The sequence below is a fragment of the Mustela erminea genome, chromosome 11, assembly GCF_009829155.1.
Source record: "Mustela erminea isolate mMusErm1 chromosome 11, mMusErm1.Pri, whole genome shotgun sequence".
NCBI classification, from domain to species: Eukaryota; Metazoa; Chordata; class Mammalia; order Carnivora; family Mustelidae; genus Mustela; species Mustela erminea.
The window spans coordinates 68,102,733-68,121,284 of record NC_045624.1 but is presented as its reverse complement, the minus strand read 5'-3'; the positions used below and the strand labels follow the sequence as shown (position 1 = coordinate 68,121,284).

At 41.6% G+C, this 18,552-nt stretch overlaps 2 protein-coding genes across 4 annotated transcripts in view; one reads left to right on the top strand and one right to left on the bottom strand.

The window, feature by feature from the left end:
- Positions 1-8,506: 8,506 nt before the first annotated feature.
- On the bottom strand, positions 8,507-10,754 carry LOC116568978 (heat shock cognate 71 kDa protein). Its single transcript, XM_032304872.1, has one exon. It carries the CDS (start codon positions 10,711-10,713, stop codon positions 8,773-8,775), a length of 1,941 nt encoding a protein of 646 aa, XP_032160763.1. The 5' UTR covers positions 10,714-10,754; the 3' UTR covers positions 8,507-8,772.
- Positions 10,755-16,816: 6,062 nt separating this feature from the next.
- Positions 16,817-18,552, top strand: part of DYNC1I1 (dynein cytoplasmic 1 intermediate chain 1) — a 299,879-nt gene continuing 298,143 nt past the window's right edge. The window contains exon 1 of one of the 3 annotated variants that reach the window (XM_032304874.1): positions 16,817-16,839. The gene's annotated coding sequence lies outside the window, so the exon portion shown is untranslated. Of the gene's footprint in view, positions 16,840-16,884; positions 17,265-18,552 lie in introns of those variants that run through there. The other 2 variants (XM_032304873.1, XM_032304875.1) reach the window with 2 other exon arrangements.

The window sequence follows — 18,552 nt, the reverse complement described above, 5'->3', positions numbered from 1 at the left end:
GGCAGGACTCAATCTAATGACCCTGAGATCACAACTTGAGTCAAAACCAAGTCAGATGCTTAACTGATTGGACCACCCAGATAGCCCTTTCTGCAGGTTTTCATAAATGTTTTTTTCTAGAAACATAATCATATCACCTACATTTTCATATTTATTTGCATAAAATTGCTTATAATGTATTAATATACTGTGATTTAATTTTTTTAAAAAAAAGATTTGTTTATTTGACAGACAGAGATCACAAGTAGGCAGAGAGGCAGGCAGAGGGAGAGAGAGGGGGAAGCAGGCTCCCTGCTGAGCAGAGAGCCCGATGCAGGGCTCGATCCCAGGACCCAGAGATCATGACCTGAGCCTAAGGAAGAGGCCTAACCCACTGAGCCACCCAGGCGCTCCTGTGATTTACTTTCAATGCCTGGAAGATCTCTGGTGAGGGCCACCCTTCTCAGCTCTGATATTTTCATATTAATGCACTCTCTCTTTTCTTGATTAGTCTTGCTGGATATTTATCAATTTTCAACAAATCAACTTTTTCTTTTGTTGACTTTTGTTATCAGAGGCTTATTTTCTACATCATTGATTTCTGCTTTTAGTTTTACTATTTCTTTCCTTGTGTTTTTTTGGGTTTGCTTTATAGGTTTTTATCTTCTTGAGACTTCTGGTTTCAGCTGTCACAGATAAAAAGCTTGGAAGTTTTCACACATCCTTATAGCAAGGAAGAAGCATATATAAAGCTTGAACAACATGAACAAACAACTTAATCTAACTGATGATTTATACTCCAAACAGCAATAACAAAATATGCATTATTTCAAGTGCAAGTGGAATTTACAGAGTCAGACCATATGCTGGGCCATAAAACAAACCACAATACAGTTAAAAGGAATTAAATAATTTAGATATCTTTTAATTTATGGATTATAAAAAACTCTAAGGCCAAACTCCATTATCTAAAAAGAGTCTCAAATCCAGTCTCTCCATCCAGAAGAAGGAAAAACTCATAATATATTTCCTAGTACATGAAAACAATGCCACTAAGAGGCTGTTTATCTTACTTATTACTTATTTGTCATCAGTTCCCTCCAGTTACAGCAGCTTTTCTTCAAACTCTGTTTATGACAAGAGAATAAAATAATAATTTTGCTCCCATATATAACTAAAGTAAAAGAAAATTTTGAGATGCTTAGAAGCTGCCTGCTGTTATCAGACAATGTAACACTGAAAGCAACCTTCTCGCCACCCAGGACACGGTCATGGTCTCAGGTAGGATACTAGATGCCAGAAAAGAGCCCTGGTAGGAAAAATGTTAGAATCCATGTTACCAGATGAAGACTGAAACAAGGTCTGTTAGGCAGAAGCTTCCTACCCTTAAAAAGGCTGATAGGGAGCAGGGGACACCAACGTCCTTGACCAAATTAACATATTCCCAGAGAAGCAGAGGAAGAAATCACTTTCGTGAGAGAAGTTAGAAGACAAATGGCTAAAAGGAGCAAAATGAGAGTGATATGGGGGCCAAGAATCCTCAACCTTAGAGAGAGAGGTTATAACCACCCCCCCCCAAGGGGAGGAGGCCAGGCCTCTTGCGCCGATTTAAATTTTGAGCTGGTAAAATGTAAGCTCCTTGGACCTAATCAGGGTGATGCAAAGAAGCAGCCAGAAAAAGGTGAAGCATTATTGGAGACGAGTGGCTGGTTCAGGTTCTAAGAGAGGACAGGGGTGCCTGGGTGGCTCAGTGGGTTAAAGCCTCTGCCTTTGGCTTGGGTCAGGATCTCAGGGACCTGGGATCAAGCCCCGCATCGGGCTCTTTGCTCAGCAGGGAGCCTGCTTTCCCCCTTCTCTGGCTGCCTCTCTGCCTACTTGTGATCTCTTTGTCAAATAAATAAATAAAATCTTAAAAAAAAAAAAAAAGAGAGAGAGAGAGGACAAAGGGCAGCTCCCTATAGGGGTACAGGGAAATTTAGCTGTGGCCTTATCTAACCTATGAAAACCTGGAGAAGCTTATGGAGGGTCACTCAGCACCTCCTTCCCCCACTAGTTCTAAAACTCGAGTAGGATTTAGAGAATGAGACTTTTTTAAAAGGCAAAATCATGAACAAGAGTTACGCTGAGCTCAATATGGCAGTAGGAAGGGGTTGATTTTTCAGATACCCTCCACCGAGGTCCTTCAACAGACTCCCCCCCGCCACCGAGACTGGAGCTGGATGAACTCAAATGACTAACATTCTGGTTTGCTGCTGGAGCCAGATTCTGGGGAAAAGGGTCCAAAAGGTAAAAATTATAAACTGCCAGTTGGGAGAGGATAAGAGGAGAAAATTTTTCCCTAAGGATTATCAGGATTTGGGCGTATGGGATAGCCCTGTCATCCTAGATAAAAGGGCATAAATATACCAAGCAGATGTGAGGAAAAAAATTGAAGAGAGTAAACAAGATACTTTCAAATCCCTACACTACTCTGGATTCATTCTGTGTTGGAACATATAGCTCTAATCTGAAATACAGAACATTCCTTTACACTCTATGGGACTCTATGGGTATGCTCCAGAACCAAAGGGCAAGGATGTTTAATAACTGACTGTATCACCTCAACTTCCATTGCTTAGGGTGTTGTATTGGGCTAATTACCAAATAACCCCCAGAAAAATAATGAACATAATTTCTTCGAAAGTATACTTTCTTCGAAAGTATATCAGATTTCCTATTTATCCACCTCCTGCCATCCTACATCCTACACTTGGTATTATTTTTTTTCCAAAACAAGCTATTAATCTTATTTTTAAATATTTAAAAGCATGATCAGTAACATCTAGAACTTTACCAAAGTCTAGTTTTAAGAATGAAGGTGATGTGGCAGAGACCGCTGGTTATTCACCAAACTCTGGTGTCCTTTTTTTTTTTTTTTTAAGATTTTATTTCTTTTTTTGAGAGAGAGGGTGTGAGCAAGAGAGAGCAGAGTGAAGCAGTATGAAGGGCAGAGGGAGAAGCAGACTCCCCACTGAGCAGGGAGCCCTATTTGGGGCTTGATCCCAAGACTTCAGGATCATGACCTGAGCCGAAGGCAGAAGCTTAACCGACTGAGCCACCCAGGTTCCCTGATGTCCCTTTTCTTAGTAAAACTTGTGCTTGGGCTTCTGGAAGCTAAAGCAGAACATCTCCTAGACCCTTTAATCTAGATGTGGTCTCATGACTGAGTTCTTGCCAGTGAAGTATATGGAGCAGGACCCATGTTGCTTCAGCATCTGGGCCACAAAATGTGGGCTTGCTTTACATCCCTTCCCACTTCCCACAAGCTATATGCCCCTTGCCTGTGACAGGCTTACACCATACAGATGAAGTCCTGGCTCGGACAAAGCAATAGGATGGAGGGAACCTGAGTCTCTGATCGAGTGTGGCTTCCGTTGTCTTTAAATCACTGTAGTTTTGGAACTTTCTAGTTATACTGCCTCAAACTTACACCAAACTTATAAAGCAGAATTTAATAAAAAGTCTAGTGACTTGACAGGTGGGAGTTTTACATTTCTCTGATTTTTCACTTTGTAAATTAATAACCTAAATGGTTAACTTTACTTTTTTTTCCATTTAACAAAGGCATCATAATTTTTTCATAGTTAGAAACAAAACAGAGGGGCTAAGCACTTCTGTGAACCCTGGGATCAGTTACCAAATTACAGAACCATCAAATTATATAACCTTGCTATAGAAAGTGATAAAAGAAATGTAATTCCTGGGGTGCCTGGGTGTCTCAGTTGGTTAAAGCCTCTGTCTTCAGCTCAGGTCATGATCTCAGAATCCTGGGATCAAGTCCCTTATCAAGGTCTCTGCTCAGTGGGGAGCCTCCTTCCTCCTCTCTCTCTTTGCCTGCCTCTCTGCCTACTTGTGATCTCTGTCAAATAAATAAATAAAATCTTAAAAAAAAAAAAAAAAGAAATGTAATTCCTTCAGTGAGGAAGTGACCCAGTTAAGGTCTCAAACATTTGCTCAGAATATGTATTAGAGTGTTATCACCTTCCTACCTGCCCTGTACATACAGGTACATGCACACTAGGGAAAGCCCTCTATTTAGGAATCCTAGAAAGAGAGAGCACAAAACTCTCCATAAAAAGAAGGTCAGAGCTTATCATACAAACGACAAGAATAAAAACAGAAAAAGAAGTGTGGACTTGAAGTTAAAAAGAACCATATCGTAAGAGGTCATTTTTAAGGGGCTTTATTTGGCACTGACTCTAGAGACCCCAAACACGTTCTCCATTGGCTTTGTAAGGCTTAATCACTCATAACTAGTCTCATGCAATTTGCTGCTAGAATTGATATCTTTTTCTTCCTTACCACTCATTACTACAAAAGTGTCCATAGAATTATTTGTAGGGCTGACGGAGTTTACGATTCAGAGAACTTCCCATGATTTGGAACCTCATCATTGGTTAAAATCTTAAAAAGTTCAGAGTGTTGCACTCTGGGGAGGGCTCAGGGGAGGAAGGAGGGCTGCATAAGACACACAGACACGGTGGACAGAGGCCTGAGACCCAGGTAACTGCAGCCCTGACCACAGGCGCCTCAGGAGCAGGTGTAAAAGGCAGGGAGAAAATGCCTGGGAATGAGTATGGGAGGCTTCTGAAGATCTGATGGTATTTGTACATCCTGCTCAATTTACCCTATTATCATATTTATTATCTTTAGAATAATGAGCTGGTTTGCACAGGTTCTGATTTCTATAGAGATGATTTATCAGGACCTGCATGCATACGTGTGTGTTAACTCTAGAGTAACTTTTAGAAACCCTTCTCCTGATATGGGATGTTATTATTTTTCTACCTTTCAGTATCTTCTGAAGTAATTGTGTTTTTCCATTGCCTTTTTTGTGCAGCTTTCTTCCTTTAACCATAAGAGCTGAACAGCTGCTACCATTTTTGTCTTACCATACTCTAACTTCAAAAGCAGAAAATTAAAAACAAAAAAAAGCAGGGGCACCTGGGTGGCTCAGTTGGTTGAGCTTCCAACTCTTGATTTTGACTCAGGTCATGATCTCAGGGGTCTGGGATCCAGGCCCACACTGGGCTCCAAATACAGTGCAGAGTCTGCTTGGGATTCTTTCTCTCCCCCTCTCTCTGCCCTGTCCCCCACTCGCTCTCTCTCTCTGTCTAAAAAAATTAATAAATAAAATCTTCAAAAACATCAAAACAAAACTGCAGCACCTGGGTGGCTCAGTCAGTTAAGCGCCCAACTCTTGATTTCAGCTCAGGTCATGATCTCAGGGTTGTGAGATCGAACTGGGCATCCAGCGAGGAGGCTGCTCAGTTCTTTCTCTCCCTCTCACTTTGCCTCTCCCCTGTGTTAAACAAAAACAAAAACAAAATACCCTGGGAAAACTAAAAATCTGTAAGAACACAATGCTAAATAACAAATACTTCACAAGATTTAGTAATAGTCCTTTCTAGGTATGTGACATTTTTTCTAATGCTTCATCCATGCTAACTCATTTAAATCTTAGGGCAATCCAGTGAAGTAGTATTGGTTTCCAATCTAGGAAGCTTCCTGGATGACATTTGAAACTCATAGCCAGAGGGCAGAGAAAGACTGAAAAAGAGGCAGGACATTCCAGATTGGTAGATGACAAGTATAAAAACGAAGGGAATTTAGACACAAAACCCATCTCAAGCAGCCACAAAAGTAGATCCATGTCCACCTGCCAGAATCTTTAGAGTGTATCTATAGGTCTTAGTGGGGTCTGGTCATGTATACCATTCAGATGGGCTAAACGACACATTGCTTTCTTAAGGCTCTGTCCCTGAAACAGCTCTGGTTCTGAGAACAGAGGACAGAACATACATTCCAAGGACAGGGGACGGGGTGAGGGACCTCCTATTGCCTGGGACCAGCTTGAGTCAACCAGCAGTCATGTCCTTTCAATGACCCCCCTCCAACAGATAGGTATTATTAATATCCTCATTTTACAAATGAAGAATCCAAGGCAGAGAAGTTAAGTAACTTGCCCAAGATCAAGCAGATGTTACTCGATCTAGATATCCTGGCCCAAATTCTAATTCTGAGAAGTCTGTGCAAAGTCAGTTATAGCAGACTAAATGAAACCCCAAAGGAAGATATAAGTGCTTATACAGCAGGTGAAGCACTTGGGTCCTGGCATCAAACATCCTGATTTAGGGGCCTGGCTTTACTCTTTATAAACTGTAAGAGCTTCATTAAGTTAATCTCCCGAGTCTGAGCTTGGCCATGCAACAGCCATCGGGATGATCATCATGATATCCGATGGGGAAGAGCCTTGCAAAGTAAGAAGCTACATCCCTGGTACTCAGCACATAGCAAGTGCTTGAAAATTATTTGCTGGATATCAGTTATTATAATAGAAGATCATGCATTGATAAGAGTGGCAAGATTTTCATTCATGAAATCCAGACCTTATGCTTTTCTACTCTTTCAAATCCCTCTCTCTTTCTCCAGCCCTTGAGGTCCATCCTATGGATGGATCATATCCATGAAGCATAAAGTACACTGATATTGCTTTGATGATGATGTTAGAACCAAAAAAAAAAAAAAAAAAAAAAAGAAAAGAAAAGATCTCCCTTGCTCTCTTCTCCTGCCACCCAGTCAGGGTCACTTACAGATATCCCAAGGTTGAAAGAATAGTTGGCAATCTGTGAATGGTCATTAAAATTATACCTGAAAGATATCTGTATCACAAAAATTTATATCTGATTTGGAAAAAATGGCTTGAAATATAGATTCTAATTCTGACTCGAGACACTGTGGAATGAGGTGGCCATTTCTCACACATGCAAAAGGTAATCTAAAGAAGCGTGAAATGTAGAGCGTCACTGAGGCCACATATCTAGTAAATTCATGGATCGTACATGTTTTAGGAGTTGAGTGAATGTGTCAACCCCTAGGTTAGCCCTCATGCATGCATAAAAACCTCAAAATTCCATTGGAAAATAAATCCTTATCAATAAACGTTAGTGGTTGGAAACAAAAGTAAACCACGTGCTTCCAAGAAGAGAGGGAAACACTCTCAAACTGTTACTAAGCCAATTACAATTGATTCAGGGAAGAAAATTGAAATAATGACAGGGGTACTTTACCTTAAATTAGGGCTGGTTTCAAAGTTTCTCGATTCCCTGTATCTGATTTTTTTTTTCTTTTGTTTTCTTTATTTCTGCTTCTCTGGAACTTTCTGCCTCTCTTTCTTTTCCTCTACCATAGAAATGAAACAGGAAATATATTCTTATCTGTTGACTCTTTCGAACGAAACATAGATTTTTATTAATCTGTTGCCCTGAAATGTTTCAAAAGGATTTTCCTCAAATACACATTTGTATTTGTAACTCTTTCATTGTAAAAAAAAGAAGGTTTTCAGTCTCTTAATGGTGGTTAATGATCCCATTCAAGGTGATCTTGTATGACCTTATTTACACTTGACAAGTTTTAACATTAAGAAACTACTTGAACAGTTCAGCAATTTGGCAATCTATTTCCATCAACATGAGTGTTCAGTGAGGGAAAAAGCTTGACTTAAGAATGATGATGTAATATGAAGAATGTCAAAGTAATGAAAGATATACAGTAGCTTTAGGCAGCTCATGATGTTTTATCTTTTATTACTTTTAGCCCATATGGTAAGAAAACCTAAATAAGGAAAGATATGTGAGAAAGAGAAATTTAATGTATTCTAACAAAAGATAAAAAACTAAATTGAACTTTAAGAAGTCTGGAAAAGTTTATTCACTGTTTTTTTTTTTTAAGATTTTATTTATTTAGTGTACACAACAGGAACAAAAGGCAAAGGGAGTGGGAGAGAGAGAATTTTTTTTAAGAATTTTTTTTTAAGATTTTATTTATTTATTTATTTGACACAGAGAGAGAGATCACAAGTAGGCAGAGCAGCAGGCAGAGAGAGGGGGGTAAGTAGGCTCCCTGCTGACCAGAAAGCCTGACTCCGGGCTTGATCCCAGGACTCTGAGATCATGACCTGAGCCAAAGGCAGAGGCTTTAACCCACAGACCCACCCAGGCGCCCCGAGAGAGAGAATCTTAAATAGACTCTGCATGGAGCTTGGAGCCTAGATCACAGCCCGAGAGCCTGAGATCATGACATGAGCAGAAACCAAGAGTGGGGTGTTCAAATGACTGAGCCACCCAGGCACCCTCTGTTCACTGCTGTTCTTAAATCGTTTTATGCAAAATGAGAGAAGCAAAGCAAGAAATTATCCTGATGCTCGATGACAAATGGCCATGTAGCTATAGCTTTTAAAGATGTTCATGAATCATCCTTTATCCACTTCAGATCAGTATTTGAAATTTGAATACACATGCATATTTTTGCAATAATAAAAAGTTCAATCTAAAACATTGATTTGGAAGTCTTTCAAAATACGGTAGACAAATGCAAGAGGCAAAAAATGTGGTCCATGTAAATCTTAAGATCTTGTTCTTAGAGGAGAGCATTAAAACACTGAAGGCTTTCTCATGTGCTAATCGGTTTTCCAATTTCCAACTAATGGTTTTTTTTTTTTTTTTTTTTTTTGGTGCCAATTTTAAATACAGTTTTATTTAAGACATTGCATTTTCCACTTAACAATACAGTGCTTATAAAGTGCAATGTTTATTTCCTTTCCCTGTGCACATATTCCATATTCAAGTATCAAGAATGCCCAGTTTTTTTGCTATAGCAGCTCAACATTACAACTGTCATGGAATTTGCTACAAATTTGGGTCCTTTGAATATTATATGTGGAACAATGCTCAACCTATTTATTCTCAGATTGGTTTAGTCAACCTCTTCAATGGTGGGCCCAGAGGAGGCACCACCAGAGGGAGGAGCTCCACCACCAGGGAAGCCTCCAGGCATTCCTCCTGGCATGCCCCCTGCACTCTGGTACAGCTTGGTGATGATGGGGTTGCAGACTTTCTCCAACTCTTTCTGCTGGTGTTCAAATTCTTCCTTCTCTGCAGTCTGGTTCTTATCAAGCCAGTTGATGATTTCATTGCACTTGTCAAGAATCTTCTGTTTGTCTTCATCATTTATCTTGCCCTGAAGTTTTTCATCTTCAACAGTTGCTTTCATGTTGAATGCATAAGACTCCAGTGAATTCTTGGAAGACACCTTGTCCCGCTGTTTCTCATCTTCAGCTTTGTACTTCTCAGCTTCCTGGACCATGCGCTCAATATCTTCCTTGCTCAAGCGGCCCTTATCATTAGTGATGGTAATCTTGTTCTCTTTTCCTGTGCTCTTATCCACGGCAGACACATTGAGGATACCATTAGCATCAATATCGAAAGTGACCTCAATCTGAGGGACACCACGAGGAGCAGGAGGTATGCCTGTGAGTTCAAACTTTCCAAGTAGATTGTTGTCCTTGGTCATGGCACGCTCACCTTCATACACCTGAATAAGCACACCAGGCTGGTTGTCGGAATAGGTAGTGAAGGTCTGTGTCTGTTTGGTAGGAATGGTAGTATTACGCTTGATAAGAACAGTCATGACTCCTCCAGCAGTTTCAATGCCAAGAGAAAGTGGAGTGACATCCAACAGCAGCAAATCTTGAACATTTTCAGATTTGTCTCCAGAAAGGATGGCTGCCTGGACAGCTGCACCATAAGCAACAGCTTCATCAGGGTTGATGCTCTTATTCAGTTCTTTTCCATTGAAGAAATCTTGGAGAAGTTTCTGAATCTTGGGGATACGGGTAGAACCACCCACCAGAACAATATCATGGATCTGAGACTTGTCTAACTTGGCATCCCGAAGAGCTTTCTCTACAGGGTCCAGGGTGCCCCGGAACAGGTCAGCATTTAATTCTTCAAACCGGGCACGAGTGATAGAGGTATAGAAGTCGATTCCTTCATACAGAGAATCAATCTCAATACTGGCCTGGGTGCTGGAAGAAAGTGTACGCTTAGCACGTTCACAAGCAGTACGGAGACGACGAACTGCCCTCTTGTTTTCACTGATATCTTTCTTATGTTTGCGCTTGAACTCTGCAATAAAATGGTTGACCATTCGGTTGTCAAAGTCTTCTCCACCTAAGTGGGTGTCTCCAGCTGTGGACTTAACCTCAAAGATCCCATCTTCAATAGTAAGGATTGACACATCAAAAGTGCCACCTCCTAAGTCAAAGATCAGCACATTCCTTTCAGCTCCAACTTTTTTGTCTAAGCCATAAGCAATAGCAGCAGCAGTTGGCTCATTGATGATTCTAAGTACATTGAGACCAGCAATAGTTCCAGCATCTTTGGTAGCCTGACGCTGAGAATCATTGAAGTATGCAGGTACTGTGACAACTGCATTGGTAACGGTCTTCCCAAGATAAGCCTCTGCGATTTCCTTCATTTTTGTCAAAACCATAGAAGACACCTCCTCTGGATAAAAGCTTTTTGTCTCTCCCTTGTATTCTACTTGGACCTTGGGCCTGCCAGCATCATTCACCACCATGAAAGGCCAATGCTTCATATCAGACTGGACAACAGCATCATCAAATCTCCGTCCAATCAGGCGTTTGGCATCAAAAACTGTGTTGGTGGGGTTCATTGCAACTTGGTTCTTGGCAGCATCACCGATCAATCGTTCGGTGTCCGTGAAGGCGACATAACTTGGGGTGGTCCGGTTTCCCTGATCATTGGCAATTATTTCCACTTTCCCGTGCTGGAAAACACCCACGCAGGAGTAGGTGGTGCCAAGATCAATGCCAACTGCAGGTCCCTTAGACATGGTTGCTTACGTGTAGGCCTGGCTCGGGTTGAGAAGACAGCAATCCAAAGATCTGACCCCGCGTTCAATCCCAACTAATGGTTTTCTAACATAAACGGAACGTTCTCTTTCATTCACTATCTTCCCATAAATGAATTCAATTTATACTTTATGGCTCAGCCATATTTTTAGAAATCATCTGGTCAGTACTGCGAAGTACATTACTATGATCGTTTGCAAACATGGCCTCTGTATGCATTCGGCAAGAAGAGACCTAAGAAAGAGACCAAAGAAAGACTGAAAGGTGGCAGTTTTTATATCCAAGAGAACTTACATTTGAGGCTTGTCTGGAGCAGACCAAGACAAGTAGATCTCCACACTCACCTGCCAGCATCTTAAAAGTTCATATAGACGCCTGAGTGGGGCTCGGTCACATATCTAGATAGTCTCAACAATGCATTGCTCAAGGTTGCGTTCTTGAAAATGGCTCTCGCTGTAAGAACAGTGAGCAGAAGAGCACAACAGCATTCCAAGGACAGGGGAGTGGGTGAGGGGCCTCCGATTGTTCAGTCCAGTTTCCCAGTCAATGAGTGATCAGGTCCTCTCAGTGACCTCGTCCGACATATCGTCCACAAAGAATTTCACCTAAATGTTTAGCACATGCAGGAGAGCAAGAACCTGGAGATCACGAGGGCCCTGCTGGCAACACGGCTCTATCCATTCATCACAAGCCTGAAGGACACCTCCCTGGAGAACAGACAGGAGGGTGTATATTTCCAGTTCCAGAGAATACTGTAGCATATCATTAGAAGACCCCTGGGGAGGGATTCCTTCACGGCTCATTGCATCTCAATGGAACCAGAATGGCACTGCAACTACCTAAGTGGTATGTGCTGGAAGCAGTGTGCAGGGAGCAAAGTGCAGGATACTGGGTATTTATCCAAGAAGGGAGAGGGCACAATGACCTTCATTTATTCAAACCCCATCCTTATCCCGACTCCCCTGTTAGCAAGGAGGTGCAGCCTTTCATCCATTTATGGCTTCTTGTTTCTCATGTCTACAATGTAGAGCGTAACCATTGCCGAGTGATAAGATTGAGTGTCTGGTTAGGGAGTTTCAAAAGGAAGAAGCTTATAATATATTGTTTGTTTTTAAGTGGCTTGATCCTGTTACTGAATATCCCTCACATCTAACAGGCTGATTGGGACACATAATGTGAACTCATCACAGAGCAATTAGAAAATAAGTATAGACTCAAAAGAAGAAAAAATCCAGAGTCGAACAACGCAAAACAGCCAGCATCAACATTTTGTGTAACCCTTCAGTCTTTTTGCCATGCCTACCATATCCACATAATAACAATGTTCACTATTCATTTAGTATTTACTTGGTGCCAATCACCATGCTAAGTTCTTTACAGGTACTACATCATTTAGTCCTTATTACAGTCTTAGGAGATGGGCACTATTATACCCATTTTACAGATGAAGAGATATTGAGGCTAGAGTGGTTTAAGCGGTTTGTGCAGAATCACACAGCTAGTGAATCATAGGAACTAGTTAATCCGGATGTGCCTGACTCAGAGCCTGTGTTCTGGACCTGAATGTTATATCTCTGATTTATACATCCCTTCGGTACAAGAAAATTCTGTTATTTTATGCAGACTTTTATAATTCTTTTTAAAGTATTACTCTATAATAAAATAAGCATAAGAGGAAAAAGAAGTTAGAAACATGTAATATATAAAATTTGTTTTCTAAAATACACAAATTATTTAGATTTCACTTTTCAAATAGTCAAATAATATTAACAGCACATGAGAAATAACAAATAATGAAGCACCATAAAGGAAAATGCTCAGACTTGCTGGTCAAAGACACACAAACAGTACCAATAAATATATATTTACCTACTTATAAATAAATACAGGTAACTTTTTTAAAGTGTTGGGAGAGGGGCGCCTGGGTGGCTCAGTGGGTTAAAGCCTCTGCCTTCGACTCAGGTCATGATCCCAGGGTCCTGGGATCAAGCCCCGCTTTGGGCTCTCTGCTCAGCAGGGAGCCTGCTTCCTCCTCTCTCTCTGCTTGCCTCTCTGCTATGATCTCTGTCTGTCAAATAAATAAATAAAATCTTAAAAAAAAATAAAGTGTTGGGAGAATTATGGCAGATAGAGCTATTAGGATTAGGAACAATCTTTCTGAGGAGTGGTTACAAGAACTATAAAATACTGTTTCTACGAAATAACCTAAAGAAATAATCTACCCAGAGTGTGGTTACTTTCTTTTGACAAGTTAGGTTTATTTAGTTCCTAGAAATATACATTTGAAATAAACAAGTAAGGAGGAAGAATACAAAGAAATATATACTGATTTCACAGATGATAGAAATAAAGATTTATATTTATAAATATATGTTTATAAAGATTTATATTTAGACACTGATGGAAAGTGAATTTAAAGCAACATAAATAATTTATGTTTTATAATCACTGGAGTTGCACCCATAAATTTAAGTGCTTAAAATGATTTTTTAGGATCTAAACTGTTTTACTTTTGCTGTATAGTTATTCTCATGGTTGCATTTTACGACAGATTGTTAAAACATAGGCATTTTGCCTTAGCATCATCCTTGAATGAAAAGCTGATGGAAGGAAATATAAGAAGGGGGGGGCAGACACAAAGAGGCAAAAGAGAAGGGTGGAAATATGGTGATTACAGCAAAATTACATGACAAATATAGGTAATTACAGTATAAGTGAAGTTGCAGTTGGAAGTTATTCAAAAGGCATTTAGAAAAATCTAAAACTATACAACTGATACCTCTGAATTCATTTTTCCAAAACTGAAAGCAAATTTTATGTGTGTGTATTTATTTATCACAGATTCTTCACACCAACTATATAAAAACATAGGCAACATCCTGGAATGAAGTGTCCAGAAGACCAAAAGCAGGAGGTGCTTTAGACATTGGAATCATTGATTTCCTCATAAGTCACTCTTTGATTTCTAATAAATTATCAAATATTAATAACGCACCCGTTTCTAGACATCTTTTATTGTTTTTATTTGGCACAAATTGACCAACTTCAGTCAGATAATAGGAAAACACATAAAACATATCTCATCTGATATATATCCCATACAAAACCATATATGACATTTGGCAGTGGTTTTAGATTAGTTTCCTTACAGGTTTTTATTCTGAGCACAATGTAAAGCATATGTTGTCTTAAGTGGAGAATATTCTTAAGCATTTTTTTTTCCTTTGGTTACCTTACAATTTTAAAAGTTGATTCAGATAATTCACATTTCTTTTCTGGGGTTTTAGAGCCCTTGGACCACTGAGGTTAATCTTCAGTTTTATTTCTTTCAACCAAGATATAATAGACTGAAGAATAACTTCTGCAGGAGATTCTCAGGCAGATGAAATCTGCTGTGTAAGAATGTTGTTGGAACCAGGATGAAGTGGGGCTCTAGGAAAGTAAGTTAGCCAAGGGAGCCAGCTGTGCGGCCTCACCTGTATCTAGTACTGATGAATGACAGGTGCATGATGGCAAAAGAATCTGTCTTAAAGGCTGGAAGTGACCCCAAGGTCTGACTGGTCCCTGAAGGCTGATAATATCACAGATTAGACACTTGAATTTAGAGACTACAAAGCTCTAGGACTTTTCATGCAGACTTAATTAATAATAGCAAACTAGAGCTAACATTTATTGAGTGTTTCCAGTGATATGCTAGGGGCTACGCCAAGTGCTTCACATGGATTAACACATCAAAATATCACAGGCGACAAGTGTCATTACCCCCTTTTTGACTTCTAGGAGAGTTGAGTCTAAGAGGAGTCTAGTAATGTGTGCAAATATACAAAACCAGTAAGCAGTAGACTTAAGTTCACACTCAGAGAGTCTGATTCCAGAGTAGGAGAATTGGGCCACACCACTGTCTCTCTGTAGGGCTCTAAAGCAATATATTAAAGGCTAACAAGTTAGAAGTTTGCCCAGCATGTTTTGTAGTAGCCATTTAACTCCTTCTTGAAGCTGTTCTTTTAAATTTTGGAGCATTAAGTAAATTAAGAGGTATGTTTGCAATGAGCAGTTTATAAATTTGTAAGGGGTTTAGGGAAACCCTGTACTTTCTGCACAAGTTTTTTTTTTTTAAATAAACCTAGGATGCCCTAAAAAATAAGATCAATAAAAATAAGGTCTATGCCTGCTACCTAACTCTGTTCTCAAAGGCACATTGTCAAAATTCGTGTCTGATGATACACATCCACCCAGATCTCTTCAACAAACCCTTGCAGGTCCTAAGAATTCCCCAGCTGTAATGTATTTTCTCCTGTTTGATCTCTCATGGCAGATGTCTTCCATTATTCTACTTCTCTGAATCGTATATTAAAACCAATTGTGTCTTTTGAGTTTTTGGAATATAGAGATCATTCATCTCTTATTTATTTACAGTCTTATACCCAGTATCTATACTATGCCTGGACACATGATAATGAAAATAATTATAACTACTTATTTGAAATTTGTGCTGGGGTTATATTATAAGCCATTCATAGTGAATACAACTTGACAAATTAGTTCTTAATCCTGGCCTAGACTCTTATAATGAACTTTGAATTAGTCTTTGCTCGTTCCAATCCCCTATCCATAGAAGCTCCTAGATGACCTTTCCCAAATGTTATTTCCTGCTCAAACATTTGTAATGGTGATACTCCACTATCTCCTCTTCAGCCTCCCTCAACTTTCAGCATGCTCCCCCACGAGTCTGCCATATTCCAAAAAATTGGGGCCACTTGACATTTGCTAAGAACATGTTCTTTCTCTTTTCCAGAGCTTTGTTGATGCCCCCAAAACTTTTTTCCTCTTCATTTCTATTATTAAAAGCCCTATCTACCCATTTCAGCTATCATCCATATTCAAAATTCTAATTTTCTCCTACCACCTCCCCCATTCTAACCAGATGAGTTTATTGGAGTTCCCTTAACATATTGTATTGCTTTGGCCATTTTCTTATTGTTTGCCTGAACTTATATGTTTGCCCCTCCTTCTACCTTCGACTGGATTTTAACTTGTTGTGAAAAGGCATTATGTTCTCCTTATGTTTGTGCCATCTGAAGCTCTTAGCACAGTGCTTTGGAGGTAGTGGACAACAACTCCCAAACTGGAAAGATATTAATAGCAGTTCGGAACACACAAGCAGGAAGTCAAGCGGACAGGGATTCCAATCTCAGCTGGATCACTCAGTAGCTGGGGAACTTGGGCAAGCTAGTTAAGTTCGAGACCCATTCCTCTAACTGCGGGATGACATTTTATCTACTACACAGTGCTAAAGAAAAAATTAAAAGGAAAGTGTATGCAGAGTTTAACATCTATTGAGTATACGATACATGGCAGTGGCAAGTATTTGTTTCACAATTTTTTTTTCTCTGAAATATCCTGAATTCCTTCTATCTAATGACATTCCCTTTGTCTCTCTTTTAGCCATATTTATGGTCACAATAATTTGCCAGGCAGGCAAAATTGGAAAAAGGACGGCCATTTTACAGACGTCAGATATGACATAATATTTACAATCACATCTATATTTATTTTGAAATTACTGTAGTAGTTGTCGATTAAATAAATTCATAAATATTTACTGAGCATCTAGTATGCATCAAACATTGTTATAGGTATTGGGAATACAGCAGTGAATTAGACACAGTACTTGTCCTCCAGTAAATTCCATGTTAATGTGGACAACAAAGATCCCCCAGATTTTCGAGAAGCTTCACAATGAAAAACTTACCTACAAAATGGTGCCAAACCGGCATTGATTAGAATCCCAAACTCCACTTCTAGGTCTCAAAACTTAGCTGTTAACAGTAAGGACCGGGGGAGTTCAAGAATGGTTACCCAGATTTTTTAAAAGCTAGGGTTCTAAGAAGCGCTGTTGTGGAGGCAAGCTATATCTGTATCTTTTTCTTCTGGGAAAAAAAAATAGGGCGAAATCAGCCTATGTCTTTGTAGCAGATGGATCTGAGCTTTCTCTATTTCTACTTCAATGACCTTAAAGTAGTTGTCTGGGAGTGAAAGTTGTTCCATGTCGCTATGTGAGCAGCAGCTCCCCAAATCCTGAAGCTCTTCTGTTTGCAGCAACTTAGGTGAGTCCTGCGGGTGACTCGGAGATAGACGGATTGACCTCCCCAGGTGCTCTGCCTGCCGCGAGCCCTCGGGCCGGCTCCACCCCTTCGTTGCGAGACCCGTGCGAGAGCGCGAGTGGAGGGCCCTCCCGCAGGAGGGGCGCGGGGCGTGGGGCGTGGAGGGCGTGGGCCGGGGGCGGGGCGAGCCCCGCAGCCTGGGTGCTCCGAGGGAGCTGTCAGTGTCAGGCTCGCGGAGAGAGAGGAAGTGCTGGGTCCCCGAGGAGCGCGAGCCAAGCGGCCGGCGCAGCGTGAGACAGCACATCCTGCGCGCGCCGGGCCCGCCGCCCTCGGGAGCCGCTCGAGCCTCGACCCCGCAGCCCCCTCCTCGGGAGCCGCCGCCGAGCTCGCTCCTGGAGTCCAGTTCCGCCTTCGCCGAGCGCGTCCAGGTAAACAAGAGCGGGGGTGTCGGGCTCGCCTGGTTGCCACCTCCGCGCCCCTCCTCGACCCTCCCCGCCCCGGGGTCGTCCGCGCCGGCAGCCGGGCAGTAGTTCGGGCCGCCGCAGCCGCAGCCGGACCGTAGCCTCGGCCCCCTCCCCGGGCTCCTGTGTGCTCCGCGGCGCCCTAAGGTGGCCAGAGCCCCCCAGCGGCAGTCCTCTGCTGCAGCTCCCCGGGAGAGCCCAGAGGCGAGAGCAGAGGAGGAGGGGTCGTGGTGCCATCACCTAGTCGCCCACCTTGCGGGCTGGGAGGGTCATCCCTGGGCGCCCCGCCTCGGTCTTGTCCTGGGCAGCAGAAGGCTAGCGGCGGTGAGATCCGCACCCCTCTGGGCCACCAGCTGACGGCCCCTGGGGGAGGGGGAGCTGCGGAGGGAAAGGAAAGGATGCTGTTTGATTACATTTTCAGCTGTCTGCAAAGCTCTTAGATGCTGTTGCTACCCGCCAAGTCGGAGGGAGCGAATGTACTTCCAGCAGGGCATTAATTAAACACTCACGCAAGAAGATGTCAGTTTCTCTCACTGCTGCAAAAAAGTGTGGTTGGGGGATGTGTTTTCGTCAACACCTTCCCAGGCGCGTGGCCCTCCTTCCCCCACTCCCACTCCGGAATCGCTCTGGCCTCATGAATCTGTGCGTCGTCATCATAAGGGCAGTGATCCTGGCAGCACTGATGGGAACTGAGTGCGGGAGTCTCATGACTTGTACCTCGGTTAATAAGGCTAAACAGAAACCCAGGATCAGGACAGGAAATTACTTAGGAGATCGGAGACTCAACAAAATGCAGAAGATGGAATATATTCTGTATTCTGGCTTCTACCACATCTAGGTAAGGGGCCAAGAACAAGTAGCCAGCCATTTTCTTGCCTGGATTGCCTTTCAAGTGTGCTCTGAAGACTTACTGCTGTTCAGGGTAGTGAAAAATTGCTTCCAAATATTCCAGATAAGGAGAAAGCATAGCTGACAGTAAGACACGGGGAACTGCAGAAGACATCATGTGGCTAATATTAGCACCGATAGGGGTGACGGTCTCCATACATATTTTCACTGTGAAAATTACAGTGAAAGACAACCAGTGTTAGTGCATTTGAAATGGAGAATTCGGTGCAAGTTGCATCCTGAGGGTGCTAGTGGGAATGTGATTAATACTTCCTCCGGGTGTTTAAAATGCCTGGTTTTCTCCCAAAGTTTGGGTGTGAGAGACAAGAACCCAAACTCTGCTCTTTTGACTATATTTCTCAATAAA

Coding starts and splice junctions, on each gene's coding strand:
- LOC116568978 (XM_032304872.1), bottom strand. CDS start 10,713: ATGTCTAAGGGACCTGCAGTTGGCATTGATCTTGGCACCACCTACTCC.